The sequence below is a fragment of the Manis javanica genome, chromosome 13 (genome assembly GCF_040802235.1).
Source record: "Manis javanica isolate MJ-LG chromosome 13, MJ_LKY, whole genome shotgun sequence".
Taxonomy (NCBI): Eukaryota; Metazoa; Chordata; class Mammalia; order Pholidota; family Manidae; genus Manis; species Manis javanica.
The window spans coordinates 96706823-96725410 of NC_133168.1; the positions used below are offsets into that span (position 1 = coordinate 96706823).

The 18588-nt window shown below is 48.8% G+C and overlaps 1 protein-coding gene across 6 annotated transcripts in view; it reads left to right on the forward strand.

The window, feature by feature from the left end:
* The window catches only part of SAFB (scaffold attachment factor B), a 29169-nt gene extending 11008 nt beyond the window's left edge, over positions 1 to 18161 (forward strand). For 2 of the 6 annotated variants that reach the window (XM_017672282.3, XM_017672284.3), the window contains 19 exons: positions 1559 to 1623; positions 1704 to 1910; positions 4383 to 4445; positions 6967 to 6994; positions 7938 to 8448; positions 8874 to 8923; positions 9739 to 9833; positions 11455 to 11604; positions 11681 to 11763; positions 12037 to 12176; positions 12327 to 12415; positions 13939 to 14045; positions 14308 to 14598; positions 15675 to 15812; positions 16034 to 16076; positions 16642 to 16760; positions 17052 to 17152; positions 17502 to 17568; positions 17851 to 18161. In XM_017672282.3, coding sequence (XP_017527771.1) covers positions 1559 to 1623; positions 1704 to 1910; positions 4383 to 4445; positions 6967 to 6994; positions 7938 to 8448; positions 8874 to 8923; positions 9739 to 9833; positions 11455 to 11604; positions 11681 to 11763; positions 12037 to 12176; positions 12327 to 12415; positions 13939 to 14045; positions 14308 to 14598; positions 15675 to 15812; positions 16034 to 16076; positions 16642 to 16760; positions 17052 to 17152; positions 17502 to 17568; positions 17851 to 17980 — 2477 coding nt within the window. In that variant the 3' untranslated portion in view covers positions 17981 to 18161. Of the gene's footprint in view, positions 1 to 1558; positions 1624 to 1703; positions 1911 to 4382; positions 4446 to 6966; positions 6995 to 7937; positions 8449 to 8873; positions 8924 to 9738; positions 9834 to 11454; positions 11605 to 11680; positions 11764 to 12036; positions 12177 to 12326; positions 12416 to 12673; positions 12802 to 13938; positions 14046 to 14307; positions 14599 to 15674; positions 15813 to 16033; positions 16077 to 16641; positions 16761 to 17045; positions 17153 to 17501; positions 17569 to 17850 lie in introns of those variants that run through there. The other 4 variants (XM_017672281.3, XM_017672283.3, XR_005061332.2 and 1 more) reach the window with 3 other exon arrangements.
* Positions 18162 to 18588: the final 427 nt, after the last annotated feature.

Consider the following 18588-nt stretch of genomic DNA (forward strand, 5'->3'; position numbering starts at 1 on the left):
TGAAGCTAAGCCATTCTCCTAGTTTCCTTTTTTCCTAGTTAATCTCAATACTTTATATTTTAAGAAATACTGTACTTCCACAAATTAAAACTGGAACAAGAATGCGAGGTCAGTGGAAGGGAGGAGAAATGTTGAATCATCCCAGGCATATAAGGGAATCTAATGATGAGCAGGACCAACATGTCACATGAGTGAGGAGAAAAAAGATTAGCACATGGTGTGGGGAAACCAGCTCCCAAATTGAACAGCAATTTGGAAAATTGTCTCAGCACAAAACTGAAAAAGTTAAATGTAAAAAAATGAAAGAAAACAAACAAAAAAAAACAGGTGAAGGCGTATTTATGTGGTCTTAGTGTGGAGAAGTGCCTATAAACATGAAGTTTGGTAAGAACCATTTATATGTAAAAGCCAGTTAATGGCTTGGCTACATGAAAGTTAAATTTACCCAAAACCCAGAAAGTTAAGAGATGGGGGAAGAACTGTGTGTGGGGGGGGGATTGTGTTTTATATATGGCAAATATAAAGTGAGAAATGGAAGAGATGTTTTTAAATGGAGAAAGGATGTAAGTGAGAAATTTTTACGAAACTGCAAATAACCAACAATAAATAATTCAACCTGAGCAATCAGATAAACTCAGATTAAAACAAGTAGTCCTTTTTTGCCTAGCACATTGGCAAGGAGAAAGAAAAATGGCTGATTTTAACAAAGCTTTAGAAAGACTGGCACTTTTTTTCACTAGCTGGACCTGTATGATTTATAGTCACTGCCTCTGGGATCTCTTGATGGTATTGTGGGTTTGTGGGAGGTTTTATTTTGTTTAATAAAAGTCTTAAAAAATCCCTTTGTCTTGGGGATGTGTTTCTAGGAATAGGACCTAGAATAATTGCCTTTGTGCAAAAATAATTACCAGGATGTTCATCTTTGTAAGCATTCTGAAATTTCCAGCCATATTAATCATATCAATGATGGTGTATCTGTATAAAGCCACTAAAGTATATGGAAATATGTTAACATGAAGTGAAAAGATTACAGAATGGTAGCACAGTGCTATTTTTACAATTGTAGAACATACATAGCAAAACATGGGGCTATCTGTATGTGTCAGTACGTGATTACATGGGGGCGAACTCTGGGTGGTAGGTAACATTGTGAATGGCTTCTCTGCTTATTTGTGTTTCAATTTATGTCATTGTTTCTGTGGGAAAACACGTTCTTTGTTACTTAAGTAGAAAGCAACACATTTGTATGTGATCTGTCTCCCGACAACAAAAGTCACTTGACACAAAAGCCAGGCCTTAAAACAGGTCTGATCTACCTCGGCTCAGCTCATTGCCAGCTCCCTGTGCTTTCACGGCCACTCGGTGAGAACAGAGCCTCTCTGCCTGGGGTGGGAAGGGCTCCTTTGTCCATAATGACCTTCCCATTCCTGGGTCACAGGGAAGGCCACAGCTGTTCTAGGTGTCCACTTTTGTAGTGCTCAAGGCCTATGAAAGTGAAAGTCCTTGCTTCTGGAAAATACTTAAAACTGATGTCATGCTGAAACGATTCTCTCTTCAGGGCGTAAACCCGAAGAAGAGGGTGTGGAAGATAACGGACTGGAGGAAAATTCTGGAGACGGACAGGTACGTGCAGCCTTGTCAGTGAGTGAGTGGGCCGGGTGGGCCCGCAGCAGTCACGCGGTGCTTACTTTGTTTCGTCACAGGAGGATGCTGAAACCAGTCTGGAGAACTTGCAGGACATTGACATGATGGATATCAGCGTGCTGGATGAAGCAGAAATCGATAATGGCAGCGTTGCAGATTGTGTGGAAGATGAGGATGCTGATCATCTCCCCGAGTCCCTGGCTGACAGTAGAGAGCTAGTCGAGGGAGATATGAAAGAGTTTCCTGAGCAGCTTCAAGAACATTCTGTAGGTAACTCGGCAGAGTCTCTGGAATGTACTGGAATATAGCAGCTCCTCAAATATAACAGATGATGTGTTTTCTGTTTGGAATCAAGTTCTTTTGATGCCAGTTCAGGATAATGGCTCATCTGTTCCATGTACCATTCAGTTGATTTTGAAAACAGCACTTTGTTTCATTGAAAAGTGGTGTCTCGTCAAGAGCAGGAGTATATGCTACCATTTGCATAATGTAGCATTAAGCATTTCAGGGACACTGTTCAAGACCATCCTTACAGGAGGTCATCTGTGGTGTTACGGCTTGGATGCCTCAAGAGTGCTGGAACAGAAAGAGCTTGAAAGGGAGTCTTTTCCTGTTAGGAGCCTGTTTGTGCTCTCCTATGAGTCAGCCTTGCACTAAGCTTTGACATTGTTCTAAAGCCTGGGTGTTTTTCCTGTTAGAAACAAACCAAATTATAACACAGTTCTAACGAGTAGTATTCATTGGACTCTGCCAGGCAGTAGGCATCGTGGCTCTTTATTGGCCTAACCACAGCGCAACACAGAGCTGCTGGTGTGCCTGATTCCAGCCGAGGGGCTTGGGAAGTAAAAAGCACACAGCTTATAAAGAATGAAGACCAGCTGATCCCAGAGTCCAGGTACCTAACTCGTAGACCACATCGTCTTGGTGCCTTCGATTTCTCAGCTTGTTTCTACAAGGATGCATGTTTGTCAGCTAGACAAAGGCAGTGAACAGCAGAAGCTGCCACATGTCTCTGTAGGAACCTGTGTGGGGAGGCACTTCGTTTTCATAGTGGTTCGCAGATCTCTTGCAGAGTGTGTCTTCTGAGTTGTTCCGGGGGAGACCTTCTTGTGTGCCCCTGTCGACTGGCTTTGCTCTTCCCCGGAAGAGTTTCGCGTGTTCTCTTGGAACTGATTCTCGGTATCCTTAGACTGTCATCTTTGAACAGGGCATTTGATTTTTGAGAAATGACTAAGTTGTTTTGATACAGATAGTGTGTGCAGTCTTTATTTTCTCTTACTTTGCTTCTTTTTCTGGTGAGTCTCATTCACTGGCTTTCTGAAAAGGAGCACCAGAACACAGGAGCGGAGCAGAAGCACGCGCCCTTCTCTACTGACTGCTTTCCCTTACGGCTGTTTTTCCCCCTCTGATAAAAAGTAACACATTCAGTAACAAAAGCCTGGAAACCCCCTAAATGTATGCATCAGTAATGGTTAAGTTACTATGATTTTTGGAATTAAGAATTAATTGTTAATGAGTTGGGAACTGATTAAGCATTAAAACTATTGACTAGAGGTCTGCCGCTTAACTTGCTGTGGGACCTTAGACAAGTTACCTAACCTCTCTGGGTCTCATTTGCAAAAACAGTAGGTTTTTAGAGGATTAACTAGATGAATATTTATCATTAATTGATTAAAATTCATCATACTGGCCAAAGATGTATTAGAATACAGCCACACCTACTTGTAGCTGCTGTCTATGGTTGATCCCTCAATAAAACAGCAAAGTGATCTTAAAAGAGATGATTTGGCCCTCAAAGCCTAAAATATTCACTGGCCCTTGATTGAAGGTTTGCTGGCCCCAGGTTGAGTAGTGCTGGGCACATAGCACCATAGGCTTACCACTGTCTTCCCCGAATTTATTTGTACTTCAGTAATATAGGTATTACTGTTCATAACCATCTAAACGAACCACGCAGATTTATATGAACTAAAACAGCCTCCAATGGAGAGGTGAAAATAAGGCAGGGTACTGAGTAATGCGCTGCCACTGAGGCAGCGAGAAGATGATCTCTGACATGGACGTGTGCCTGCGCACTCCGGAGTGTGCCTAGGCTACCTGGAGATGGTTGTGTTGGAAGGAAGGAAGGAAGGAAGGAGTGGTGCAAGGGTGGCTCTCAGTCACCTAAAGGTAATGACAGTGCACACTCAGGAAATACTTGGAACAGCATCCGCCATATACCAGCCTCAGGGTTAGTAAACAGGCAATTATTTTGATTAACACAACAGTGATTTTTATGAAGCACCTTTTCATGTGTGAGAAATCCCTTGCCCCCTTGGTTGGAGTCCACCTCCTAGAATGGAAACTCTGCCTGCCAGTTGTTCTCCCCCTGCAGGTGGGCCTTCAGCGGGCCCCTGGATGTTGGTAGTCCTGTGCTCCTTTCCACCCCCAGTCCAGCTGGACATTGTCACAGGAAGAGCAGCCCCAGGCCTGGTGTTGCGATCTGCTGAGCCACTCTGTGTGCTGCCTAATTCTCACCTTCTTTCTGCTTTGCTTAGACTCTTATTCTTTGTTTGGCTTTGCATCTTGAAATCCACACAATGTATTTTAGTGGGTCTGCAGGCATATATTTACATAAAACATTTATTTCAGTCACAGTGAAATCATATTTTTTTGTGGCTATTACTTTTCATTGTATGTATGTACCGTAATGTTACCTCATCATTGATGTAATAAACGGTTCTCCATTTATTTTACAGATAGAGGACAAAGAAACTATAAACAATTTAGATACTTCATCATCTGACTTCACTATATTACAGGTAAATTGATGCATGTCACAATAATCTCAGAATCAAAGTCACACTTAAGTTTCTGGAAATCATTTCAGACATTGTGTGACATTTCCAAGTAAAAGTCATTTGCAAGTTTTCTATTGGCAGCATCTAAATTAGAGTGGGTTTTGCTTTCCACTTTCCCAAATACAACGTGCCTATTGCAAAGGACTCGTTGGCTTGGCTGCTGGTGGAAAGGTGGCCCGTCTGCTGGGATCTGGGGGGGCATCCTGTGCAGAAGGGCTGCTAGATGAAACAGCAGGGGTGCCCTCCCTAGGGAGGTGGATGGGGCCCAGGTGAGGGTACAGGGACTAGCATAGCCGGACCAACTCCACAGCTGGGAAGGGCTGTTCTCAAGAGTTCTGGTTCTGCCTTCAAGAAGTTTTTCTCACAGAAAATGCACAGATTTCTCTTGATGACTGTGTCATCTTGGCTCTCTCGCTACCATCTGTGTAAATAGTAAGTCTCAGAGCTGATGAGATGGGCATATCAGGTATGATTTGCATAAATTTGGGTCTTGAGTTTCTTCCCAATTTTTCTGCCAGCTAATGCAGACGTAAATTACTGGAATAAACCTGGGTAGCTGTTTTATTCCAGTGGAAGCTTTTGTGAGGAAATGAAAACCTAGTCACTTTGTGCCTGTCCTTGTTTTTGTTGATAACCTTGTGGTACTTAATTACAAATCACCTTCCGCACAAGGTCTCCATTTGCTCCCACCAGGCAGAGGCAAGGCCTGTTTCTGATGAGCCAAAACCCCAGCTAAGGAAAACTTGGTGGAACTCAGCTCACCTTGAGGTCTGGTGTCTCTTCAGCTATGAAGTGACACAACACATACCTGACTCAGAAGGGGATGGAGGGCCTGGGTCTTGTCATGTTCTGGAGCATCTTTCTAGGTTAAAGACACCCATGTAAACCTGGAAAATACGTAGACCCTCCCAGAGAAGACAGGAATGTAGTCACTTCTCTCTGGAGAACTTTGGAGAAATACGCATTCTGCCTGGAACAATCCTTTGCGTCAGTTGTCTTCCTAGAGTGGGGTACTACATCATGTGGACAAAAAGTGGATCACCCAGAAGTGGAACTGTGGGGAAAGTGAGCGGTTTCCTAGGGCTTCCCAGAATGACAGGCCAGTGCCCAGTGGAAGGTGCTGCACGCCATCCATGTGCCTTTACTGAGGGGTGAGGTACCTGTGATGTGTCAGCCTGGATACAGACAGATGAATAAGGGGATGGTCTCCGTCCTCTCAGCCTGTCCCCGTAAGACAGACACACATTGGGAAGAAGCCTGGACTGATGCACAGACTTAGATCATATGGCCTTGCTCAGACCTTCATTCTGCTATGTTTGTTGATGAGTATGAGCAAGTTTGTTAACCACTCTGTGCCAATCTCCTAATCTATGAAAAGGATGGTTCCAATAGTACCAACCAACTAGGGCCATCTAATGAGCAATACATGTATATGTAAGGTGCTTAAATTTGGGCCTGGAACCTAGCTGGTACTCAGCAGTATTGGCTAGAACACCAGAGTAATGTTCTGTGTGCAGAGAGAACCTGGGACAGGGAGCACACACTGAAAGAAGCCTCTTCCTCAGTGGGGTAACCCTTGGAGCCAGTAGGGGAAGGCTTTCTACAAGGAGATGGCCCCCAAGTCAAATGCCAAGGGAAGACGTGGCAGGAAGTGGGGTGCCAGTGCACCACCAGGGAGGGAGGTAGTGAGAGGAGCCAGTACTGAAGGCTTCAGGCCACAGGGTCATGCTTGCTGCAGTGGCAAAGTGTAGACACGGGGGCCGAAGATGATAAAACCAGATGTGAGGAATTGCAGTGGTCTGAATCAACAGGGTTTCCTGGGAAGGGTTCAGTAAGGGTCGTACTAGGAATTCAGGCTGGCCTGGTGTGGGCTTTGACTGCGGGAGATAAAGGGAGGAGCAATACGTTCTCTGGAGAGCGCTCAGGTGGGCCGGGGAGGCCCACCAGGCGAACAGGGTTCTGTCCATCTGTGTCTATTCACTCAGGCTTGTGAATTTTCAGAAATGAATGCTACATTAACTGAAAAACGACTGTTAATGGGTCAGGCATTGTATTGGACACTAAAGGTAGAAAAATGAAAACACCGTTCTCGCATTTACAAGTTCAGACTAGAGGAACAGACGAGTCTGCGTGTGCTGAGTCCATCACCGTGAAGAGTGATGGCATTGACAGGCAGGCAGTGGGTACCAGGCAGACTGGCTGGACCAGCTCCCAGGCCCCTTGAGAGTGGCCTGAGGTGTGCGGCTGGGGTTGCGAGAACGTGGTGTCATCCCAGCCGTGTGGGCTCTTTTCCTGGATGTGCAGGTTCTCCGTTTGCTGGATTTCTGAGTTTCTCAGTTTTTATTTATTTATTTTTATTAAAATGTAGTTGATACACAGTAACTTATGTTTTAAAAATTCCCTTTATAGTTATTAACAGTTTTTGGTATAAACCATAGGTTTCATTCATTTGGCACAATCTTATTTATGTTTTCCGTTGCAGGAAATTGAAGAGCCATCCTTGGAGCCAGGTACTGTTAAATGAAAAACTTACCAGTGGGGGTTTGAAACCGTTCTAGTTTTCCACCTTCTCTAATTTGAATTCTTTTAATTTTAAAAGTTGCCTTACTATAGTATACATTGTTCTAAATAAAGGTTTACGATCCAGAACATACCAGGATCATAGAGATTGGAAACCCAGCCGTATCACCAGATCTGTGAAAGTGGCTAACTTTTCATTTTGCGAAATGTTATTGGAGAGCTGAACTGTCTCATGCCTTTTGAAATATAAATGGCACTTAAACATACGTATAAAAAGTTTGTATGCCTCTTAAGAGCTGATACCGCTGTACCCACAAAACAGATCTTGTGATATTGGGCAGTATCTTAACTTTGTGGTTTTTAATTCAGGCAGTGCAGGTAGTGGTAGGGAGATAAATTTTAAAACATTCAGACGTAACTGGATTCCGGAAGAGGAAAGAGTTTCTTCATGAGAATTCCAAACCAATACTATTCACTTTCTGGACTGCAAATATCTCAGAGCACCGATGGAAGAGATACTGGTTTTCATGGTGGACTATTCTGTTAAAAGAAATACAAAGAAATTTGGAAATTGAGCTGTTCAGTGAATGGTGATTCATTCAGTTAAGCAACTTGGACTTTGGAAGCTAAATTTGGAAGAGTCATGTATAAACGACGACAGAATGAAGACTGTCAAGAATCAGCCAGAAGGTTTTGGGGGTTAAATCTCTGGGATGCTTTTCTCTTCCCTGTAGCGTAGAGGCTTGCTCTAGCCGTCGGTCGGAGCGCAGGTAGTGTAACCAGTGTAACTGTGTACCCGCGGGTTTTCCAATCTCTGTGTAGCTAGCGGTTCTCTTCGTGTTAGTGTGGCAGCCGTGCCAGTTCCACATTTGTGATTGCTTGATTTCCCTGGTAATTAAACCTTGTGCCATTCTATTCCTGTTAAATCCGTAGAAAATGAGAAAATACTCGACATTTTGGGGGAAACTTGTAAATCTGAGCCAGTAAAAGAAGAAGGTTCCGAGCTGGAGCAGCCATTTGCACAGGATACAAGTAGCGTGGGGCCAGACAGAAAGCTTGCGGAGGAAGAGGACCTTTTTGGCAGCGCCCATCCGGAAGAGGGTGATTTAGATTTGGCCAGCGAGTCAACAGCGCAAGCTCAGTCGAGCAAGGCAGACACCCTGTTAGCGGTAGTGAAAAGGGAGCCCGCGGAGCAGACAGGCGGTGGCGCGCGGACGGACTGTGAGCCTGTAGGGCTAGAGAAGCCAGTTGAGCAGAGTAGGACAGCCCCAGAGCCCGCGGAAGCCTCTAGCGAGGAGGTCCCGGAAGCGCCCCAGGAAGCCTCAAGCCCAGACCCCAGGGATAGCAAAGAAGACGTGAAGAAGTTTGCTTTTGAAGCTTGTAATGAAGTCCCTCCGGCTCCTAAAGAGTCCTCAGCCAGTGAGGGCGCTGATCAGAAAATGAGGTTTGTTTTTTCTCAGTTTTAGACCAGACGCTATCTCCTTTTCATTGGTCGTTTAATGACACACATAAGCTGTTTTTTCTGCAATTGGCCAGCCAGACTGATGCAATTGTAGTTTTACTGCTAAAGAATGTTTTAATTCTCTTTGTTTATTTTAAACTGATTTACATAATCTTTTTTCTTTTCTCAACCTATCATGGTTGTTTTCTTTAATTCTTCCTAATTATCTTTAGCCCAGCAGAATTAATTAACTCCTGTGGGTCTGAAATCTTATGGTTAGGTCAGATTTCCAATACAAGTTTGTCGGGGTATCATTTTTTCAGAACTAAATTTCGGGTAGGTATGCAAACTCAGCACATATTTATAATTTTGAGTTTGTTTCCGCTCTGCTGCTACCTTTTGGAGTGACATTATCTTTTTGTCTCTAGTTCTGTCGAAGATGACTCGGACACAAAAAGGCTTCCCAAAGAGGAAAAGGGTAGGCCACTGCGGCACCCCGGTCCCTGGGAGCAGGTTTGGCCTCACAGCAGTGGAGGGTTTGATTCTAGATGACGTACTGTGTTTCTTACGCAGATTTGCCTGTGAGCCTTTCTCCATCCTTTGCTGTTCACTCTGCAGGTTCAGGGTTGTAGGGAGCAAGCCGGTTGCTCAGAGTTAATATATCCATCTGATGCGGACCCTTGTTTTTGCTAGAGCACCTTGAGCTCATCCGTCTTGACTGACCCTCTGATTTGCAGATTCTTTAACCCAGTAACACTTGCAGATGGAAAAAATGCTTCTGGTTTCAGATATCACAGGGTTACGTGGTATTTCAGATTTATCAGCACCGTAGCCTTATATTAAATTCACTAACTAAGAAGTTTCACTGGTCCAGATTCCTTTTTAGTCAGTGAATGTTCTTTTTAAAAAGAATACATATCGGGGAGAGGTGGGGAGGCATGTGCTGCCCAAGAGAGAAGCACCTTTCAGAGCAGGTACAAACTGATAGTGGCTGTTTGATGTTTTTAAAAAAGCCTCACTGGGCTTTGTAATGCCATTCGCAGCTTTCTGAGGGAACCTCCCAAGGTCCTGACTGCCCCCGACTCCTCCGTAAGTGGCATTGCTGGCCGTCGAGGTGGGCCTCATTATGTAGCTCAGGGTCCTGTGAGGACAGTGGGCCAGGCCCCCACACCCAGCCAGCTTTGGGTGTGCTGCCATTTGGGAAAGTGGTGAAAGCACCTTTGGAATGACTTTAATCTTAAAACTCAGAATCTTGGTATCATGGTTTTGACCAGAACCTTTCTTTTGAAATAGGTCGTGGCAGTTGTGGTAGAAATTTCTGGGTTAGTGGACTTTCTTCTACCACAAGAGCTACAGATTTGAAGAATCTTTTCAGCAAGTATGGGAAGGTAAGACCTGGGGTTTTCTGGAGAAGGAGTTGTTTCTAAGCCTTGCCTTGGAGATTATCACCCTCTCTCAGTAACCGTTTTGAATGACCGTGAAAGTGAGGGGCTTGTGGGAGCCCCCAGGGCCCATGTCCACTTGGTATTTCTTCTCCTCCTGCTTTGGCCCCTAAGCCACCACTTAGATTTTGTAGGGTTTCCTGAATCCATTTCTGTGGCTTCAGGCCTTAAACCAGGGGAGGCTGTGGGGACCGTGGCAAAGGGTGAGGAGGGTAGACGCCGTCACCATTTTTTTGAAATGGTGGCTGCACAAGAGTCCAAGGGAGGCTGTCGATAGGAGTGGCGAACAGGGCCTGTGGAGTGAGGCTGGTCTGGACGCTGTCCCATGTGAGCCTCAGCTCTACCCCCAGGGCCTCAAAAGGGCTGCCTCCTTTCGGCAGGCTCTGTGTCTGGAGCAGAGCTGTTGGTGCCTGCTTCCACCCACAGCTTTCTCCCACCACCTGGCCACCTTTGCTGTGCAACACCTTTCTCTTCCCTCTCTCAGCCCAAGAAGGGTGGCAGTAACAACAGATTGCCAGCCTTCCCTCCCAGGTGCCCGCTGTAGTTCCTCTGTGTGCTGGGGCACCTGTGTGAGCTTTCCTCCCATCCCTCTCTCTGCCTCCCCCACTTCATCCTCAGCTTTCTGGCCTTACCTCCCAGATAAACTGCTGCCACCAGGGCTCCTTGCCTCAGTCAGCTTTTGGGGCAGCCACAGCAAGACCTAGCAGTGGCCCTTACTCTTTGGGGCGGGGGGGTGCTCAGCGAATTGTTGCAGAGAAAACCGGTGGTATTTGCCTTGGTTATTGATGTCCAAAAAGTAACAAGAGAAAAGCTAGATATGACATGGTTACAGAGGTCATTAGAGACCCCAGGGCCTCAGTGACACAAGGTGGGCCCCTTCCCTGTCCCATCACCCTCAGACCAGATGGCTGCCCTCAGCAGAGCAGTGCACCCTGGAGCCCAGGGCTGACAAGGTCTGAAGAGGGAGGTGAGTGTGCCACTCCGACACCTTCAGTGGCTCTGAGGCTCCGTATGGCCTTAGCAGAGTAAACACCAGCTCTGGCGCCTTGGGGCCTGCCTACAAGAATCATGGGGGGGCTGGCGCAGGAGGTGACGGTGTTGCTTGTAGAGCCTGAAACACCCTGTTGGATTCCGTCCAGTGTGTCCTTCACGAACCTGTCCTGATGTCACTGTCTTGATAGGTAGTCTCCTTGACTACCCATATCACATGACTGTATATTCAGAATTGTTTCTTTAAGAAAGTTGTGAGCGCTATGAAAGGAGTGCTGGCAGGGCTCTGCCTGGAGCTCACTCTCCTCTGGGCCTCCACGCTGCCATCCAGGTCCCCTGGAGGAGCAGCCAGAGTGGACTGGGCCCTCAGAGTCACAGCAGTGAGGCAGTAGCATTCCCCTTCCCAGTCCTCCTCTGCCCCTTGCCGGGCACCTGGTGACAGGGCCTCATCTCAGGGAGGGCACCAGGAGCTGTGGGTCCAAGGAGAGCCACTTGAACTGTGATGCCCTGTGGGCGTTGGGGTCTGTATATCAGGGGCATTGTATATCTGAGCCACATATGGGTGCTTTCCTTCAAGGTGGTGGGTGCCAAGGTTGTGACAAACGCCCGGAGTCCTGGAGCTCGCTGCTACGGCTTTGTTACAATGTCCACAGCAGAAGAGGCCACAAAATGCATTAACCATCTTCACAAAACAGAGCTCCATGGAAAAATGATCTCAGTGGAGAAAGTAAGTGGCCATTTTCTTCTAGGGATGTGACCATTTTAGGAAATAAGGGAATTCTTCACTTGATTCTCTTTTTCAGGCGAAAAATGAACCTACTGGGAAGAAAACCTCTGACAAAAGAGAGGGTGAGGGGAAAAAAGAGAAGTCCAGCACCAGCGACAGGTACTGTTCTTCCTGGAGGGGGCCAGGCCCCTCACCCTCACCCCCTTACTCTTCACGACGTGGACCAGGAGGTGCAGATGATCTCCTGACTCCAGTCCCTTCCCAGGGAATTGGGAAGGCAGGAGGGCCACCCTGTACAATCTTGGTCGGCCTGTGGATGCCAGCTGGGGCTGCCGCGGCACATGTGCCCATCACAGGAGTCCAGTTGTGGCTGGTGTGTTTCCCTAGATACCTGCTCTAACGCGCTTCTGTGTCTCCGGGTGCTGTTTATAGATCTGCAAACCTGAAGAGGGATGATAAAGCTGACAGGAAAGATGATGCCAAAAAGGGTGAAGATGGAAGTGGAGAGAAGAGTAAAGATCAGGATGATCAGAAGCCTGGGCCCTCAGAGCGCTCTCGGACCACAAAGTCAGGTAGCTGGCTGAGAGGTGGGGCTCGCCGTGGGCACTACTGCATTTGCTGCCATCACTTGGCGACATGCTGGATTTGTTACCAAAGAGAGTTTTTTTTTTTCTGATTTGGGTTTTTGTTTCTTAACTTAAACTTTAGTCTTCTTTCATTAGGAAGTCGAGGAACTGAGCGGACTGTAGTGATGGATAAATCTAAAGGTGTGCCTGTTATCAGTGTCAAAACATCAGGATCCAAAGAGAGAGTGAGCATTCATTTTCTAACTAGGGTATTTTACAACTTTATTTCATGTGACATTTCTATTTTTTACATTTCTTTGTGTATTTTGGGAATTCCTGGTTTCAAATTGTAGACATCTTGAAATTTTTAAAATTTAAAAGCTTAAAAGCTTTCCTTTATATTTTGTTCTGATGAGAATTGTTGCCCATTTTCTAAAGCTAATTTTAAAATTAAAATTTGGGGATGGTTGACATTTTTCCCGTTTTTTTGCCTGCCCTTAAAGTTTCGGCAGTGCTGTCATACGTTCTTAAAACCACATGCCCCAGGCTGCTTTCCAACCCTCCTGAGCCCTGGCTCCAGTCCTGTACTCTGCTGCCTTGCGGATGCCCCACAGAGCATGCGGTCCACAAGGTACCTGTCTTAGGTTCCCACCACTTGGCTCTGCCTACTGTGAGTGTCACGGGCAGCTATTGATGTCCTTAAGGTCAAGTTGTAATAGCCTTACGACTTTGATAGATAGGGGTCCAAGGGACCTCTGGGCGCCCCTGTAGTTGCATTGGGAGCTGAGATTGGCTACAGTAGCAAGGATACAGGGCCCCACTCGGGGGAGGACAGGCAGAGCCGAGGGCGCCTGTGCAGGCTCCCCGTGTTCGCAATGAGGCATCCCACGGCAGTGAGGAGGCAGCAGCGCACGGGTGGTGCTTCTGCCCAGGGAGACCCAGTAAAGCCTCGGCGCCCAAGGTTTTTACTGGGGGCTGGTCACATGGCACCCTCTGCCTGACACCAACCACAGGTCCTACTCCCAGGAGGAAAGCTGGTGTGGTGTTCACCATATACCATGGTTTGCATGGGCACAGTGACCTGCCCTTCCCAACTAACTGTTAGCTGGGGCCAAATTCCCAGGCACTGGCCTCAGGGCGCTGCGTTACCCCTGTGCTGTACAGACCATTGCAATGTAAGCTGCTAAATGGTGTGGGTCATTTGCAGGCTAATGTTTCCATTATGGAAGCTGTTAGTCTTGCTTGTATTGTGCAGATATTTTAATCTATTACAATCTTTTAGCCTTAATAAAAAGAGGAGTAGAAAATGACAAAAGTGTAGATTAGAGGGTAAATAGGTAGATCTCATAAAATAATGCAATTGCAGAAACCATTAATCCTGACATCACAGAAGTGGCCTCAGGTGGGCGCTTTCTGCATGTTTAATCATAAAAGGAACAAGACTAAGGAATTTATTTTGGACAAAAGACAATTTATAAAAAACATTTTTTTGATCTTATTAAAAGTTTTGAGGGAAAATGCTTATTTTCATTTCAATGCTATTGAGTACTCAATGGAAAAATATTTCAGCATTAAAAGGTGCTGAAAGTCTGGAACTTTGAATTATGATAAGGAAAATAGGAAGTTTCCTGGGAGAGAAGCCCTTTTTATGTGATCACTTCATTAAATGTTCATTGCCATTTCCAATCTTCCGATGTTTAAACCGGACACACCTGATACTTCCTGTTGTCATTTCTACCATAACCTTTTCATGTTCTTGGTGAACCAGGTTTCCAAGAGCCAGGATCGCAAATCGGCCAGCAGAGAGAAACGGTCTGTCGTGTCCTTCGATAAAGTCAAAGAGCCTCGGAAGTCGAGAGACTCAGAGTCTCGTAGGTGAGTTGGGGTACAGGAGCTTTGGCTGGCTGGTTAACTCCTGGGATGAGTGGTAGCCGTGTCCCAGGAGGGTGTGTTGGAGTCCCCATGGGTAGGAGGATACTGCTTGCAGCCCATTTGCAACCTGGGCTCAGTCTGTAGACATGCCGAGCCACTGTTCGACGAGGCGGTTGTCTGCTGGGGCGCAGCCCTGTGTGTGGCCGCCCAGGGCTGCCCCGCAGCCACCTTGGGACCGCACCCTGCAGCTGCTGCTGCTCTGCAGGGCACGGGAGCGCAGCGAGTGGGAGCAGCGTGTGCAGGCGCAGTGGGAACGTGAGGAGCGCGAGCGCCTGGAGATTGCCCGTGAGCGGCTGGCCTTCCATCGGCACCGCCTGGAGCGCGAGCGCATGGAGCGGGAGCGGCTGGAGCGCGAGCGCATGCACGTGGAGCACGAGCGCCGGCGCGAGCAGGAGCGCATCCACCGCGAGCGCGAGGAGCTGCGGCGCCAGCAGGAGCTGCGCTACGAGCAGGAGCGGCGGCCAGGGCTGCGCAGGCCCTACGACACAGACGGCCGGTGAGCTGAGGTGGCCCAGGCCTTTGAGCTGTTAGGTCCCCGATAGTCTGCTGGTGTGGGGTTTACTTAAAGGAAAGTGCACATAACTGCTGAAGGCAAATCCAGTGTTCCGCCCTCTGTCGGGAGCCAGGTGGTTGGGGATTGGTGGAGATGGAGTTGAGGTAGTGCCTCAAAAACCACACAGTCCCAGCACGGCTCCTGGGAGGAGTTCAGACACCGAGCAGCAAGTGGACATGTGAGGCTAGGAGGTGGCCCCCAACCATAAAGCACCTCCTGGGCCCTGTCAGGCTCTGTGGTCATCATGACAGTGTGCTTTGCCTTATTCCAGTAGTGAGATTGATTCAATTTCTCAGATACACTGATGTGACGGGTGAAAGCAGAACGCTAACGTCCAGGGCTAGCATCAGCGCTTGTCCCCGTGCTCTGCGTGGGAAGGCCCACACTTTGTTTTTATCAGAATTCTTTCCACTGTATGGGGAGAAGTCCCTGTATAATAAGCTTGTGAGACTTCTGTAAAGGGCTTCTGAGCTGTTTTACAACTTTTTATGCCTTCATACAAAGTAGTGATGCTAGGAGTCCAATAAACGTATTGACATAGTACGTTTCAAGTGCTTTGGAGAGTCCCCCACCCCCACCCCCCTGGGTGTCTTCACTACATCATCACTGTCACAGAGGAGACGGAAGTACACTGGAGGAAGTGTGGGGTGACACTCTTGCTGTCCTGACAGATGGAGGCCAGCCCTCCTGGTGGCTGTGTGAGGCTCCCAGAGGCCTGCAGGCGTTTGTGCCTGTGTCCTTCAGCTGTCGCCCTGCCATTAGGGTGTCTGAGCTCTTCTACTTGGCAGAAGTGGGGCAGGTTGAAGAGTCAGCATAAAATGGAACAGAGTCGTCCCGGCAGGTCCCATGTCACCCCTCCAGCCCTTTCAGCTCATATAGCAAAGAATACTTTGTTGCTGAAGTAAATTCTCCTGTGAGGTCCTATGGGCAGGGACAGTTTACGGGTTCAGTTCCCCAACTCCACAAAGGTCATGTCTTAGGGAGGAAATACATGTGTTCCTTCTTGCTTCCCCTTCTAGGCGCGATGATGCCTACTGGCCAGAAGCCAAGCGGGCCGCCCTGGATGAGCGCTACCATTCTGACTTCAACCGCCAGGATCGCTTCCATGACTTTGACCACAGGGACCGGGGCCGCTACCCTGACCACTCAGCTGACAGGTCAGCCTGCTCCCCACTGACCATGCCCGCTCGAAGCAAGTGTCCTTTGTCCTGGTTTGTTCCCAGTGATGAGCAGCTAGGGTTGGCATAGGCTTTGTAAGCCGCTCCAGCCACCCAAGCGTGTGTGAATTACCTGGTGCCATTTGGGAAATGTTTTCCCGGGAGGCTCATGGACCTGTCCTCCTCATCCTCATGGTTTCCTTTTAAATTGCCTTTTTCAGGAGAGAAGGTTCAAGGTCAATGATGGGGGACAGAGAAGGACAGGTGAGTCAATAGCTGCAACTGTAGCCAGTTTTCCCCATAGGATTGATTCTCTTCCCTCCTACATGGCTGCTTCCTCCTCATGTGTGAGCTTGAGGAAGAAAGAATAAAAGGCCGCAGTGCCCACCGTGCTTGTGGGGCGACGCCTGGAGTGACTTGGGTTTGCTCCTCTTTGGCCTTGACACTGAGGTTCTAGCCACCATAGTAACTGAATGCACTGGTACTGAAGGCTAGACGGCCTTGGGTGAGCCTGGCAGGCACTGTGGGAAAGTACCGCGTGACCGTGGAGCTGGCTAGATCCCCGCTTCTGCACGGCAAGAGCCCACCATGCTGTCGGCGCAGGGGCAGCCACCTGCTCCCTCTGCGGTCCGTGCTCCATCGCTTTGCAGGATTAACACAGTGGAAAATAAGCTCTACATCTCCCTTTTTCCCACCCCACATTTAGATTGAGCCCCAAAGAGCCTGAACTTGGAAAATCAGTGGTTGAGGGAAGGTTGTGGGCAGGGCACAGCCTTGGGGTCCTGGGTGAGTATCTAAGCGCTCTTTCTTTCTGGCTTTCTCACGTCAGCATTACCCTGAGCGCCACGGAGGCCCAGAGCGCCACGGGCGGGACTCCCGTGATGGGTGGGGCGGATATGGCTCCGACAAGAGGATGAGCGAGGGCCGGGGGCTGCCTCCGCCACCCAGGTTAGTGGCCCGCCTCTGCCTCACACAGCTGGCGGGGTTCCTGTGTCCATCGGAGGCACCCCTCTCCCATCTCAGGGGCGAGATCAGATGTGTGCAGCTCCGGGGCCCAGTGCGCCCACTATGGTTTGGGCCCCGTCCTACTTCTCTGAGCAGTGTCCGACCGCAGGCCCGGAGGGATGGGGACTGGGAACGCAGAATGCTCCCACCTTCCAGAGCGCCCCCAGTGTTGGTGTTCTGAACGGCAGAGATTGGGGGCAATCCAAATCAGAGATATCTTTTTCCAAGGGGCAGACGTGACTGGGGGGACCATGGCCGAAGAATAGAGGATGATCGTGCGTGGCAGGGCGCTGGCGACGGAGGCATGATAGACAGGGACCACAAGAGATGGCAAGGTGAGGACTGGCCGGTGTCTGCAGGCACGTCTGTAGAGGAGCACGAGGAAAGCTCTGCCCATGCCTGCTGGGCTTGGCTCCCTGCCTCTCGCGGGCGGGAGCGTCCTGTCTGCTCGCCCCTCCTCGGGGCCGGCTGGGTGGGTGGGTGAGGTCAGGAGCAGGCAGGGTGTCCGGGCGGTTCCTGCCTCCTCACCACAGGGACCAGGGGAGGGCCGCGGGTGGGGGTCAGCCTGCCGTTCTGGGCTGACTGGGTGGCTCACGGAGCTGGAGTGGCCTGGGCTGCACTGGTGTCCTCGGAACTCCATGCTGTGCTGAGAGGCTCTGTATGAAAGTGTCTCTTGTTTCCTAGGTGGCGAAAGGAGTATGTCTGGTCACTCTGGGCCAGGCCACATGATGAGCCGGGGAGGGATGTCAGGGTAAGGCCTTCTGCCCGTGCCGCTGCCCTTCTCCATCTTCACCAGTCTCCTCTTTGCCTGTTGGTTGGTCTCGGTGGAGGTTTAGAAACAGGCATCTCCCGGCTAACACTGCCTCCCGTGATGTGCTGTGTGCTCAGTGGAGTCACCGCTCCTAAAGCAGCGCGGGTCTCCTGTGCTGCCTGAAGAGCGGGGCCCGCGGGCAGGCGAGCTCAGCACGCCCGGCCTCTGGGCTGAGGCGGTTGGGGGGCTGCCCGCAGACACCAGGCTCTGCCTTTGTTGCAGGCGGGGCAGCTTCGCCCCAGGAGGAGCCTCAAGGGGCCATGTGATCCCCCGCGGCGGCCTGCAGGGTGGATTTGGAGGACAGACCCGCGGGAGCCGGCCCAGCAATCCCCGCTTCAGTCGCCGCTACTGAGAGCGTGCAGTCCTGTGTAACGGCACGTGGCAACCAGAGTATGTTTTGTTAGGAGTTATCTTAAACTGTGTACAATAATTTTTTTTTATCTGCTGCCATATTGTAGCTCAATACAATGTGAATTTGTCTTTGGTTTTTTTTTTTTTTTTGTAATAAATGTGTTTCTGTTACATATCCTTTATTTAAACCATCTCTTTTTAATTCTGCCTCTTTAAGTGAAAATTATACTCAGCATTGCTGAGCCATGGCTCTTCTCTCGGCGAAGGACAGAAAGGGAGGTGACCGTTACGGGACAGCTGGGGCTTCCAGGGTCACTTGCCAGCAGTGACACCCCCAGCCTGCCTGAACCCATTGGGCTCTTGAATGGAGGCTGTCTTGTCTCTCCTCTGGGGCCCGAGAGGTACCTCAGGTGTCGTCTACATGTCTGGGGCTCTCAGCCCTTGCTGAACAGGCTGGGTTTTTCTTTTTAATATACATAACATCCAATGTACCATTTTTTTTTTAATGTATGTATGTATGTTTGTAGCATTGATATACAATCTTATTCTCAGATTTCACATCGCAGTTACTACATTCCCCCCATTATCAAGTCCCTACCACATACCCAT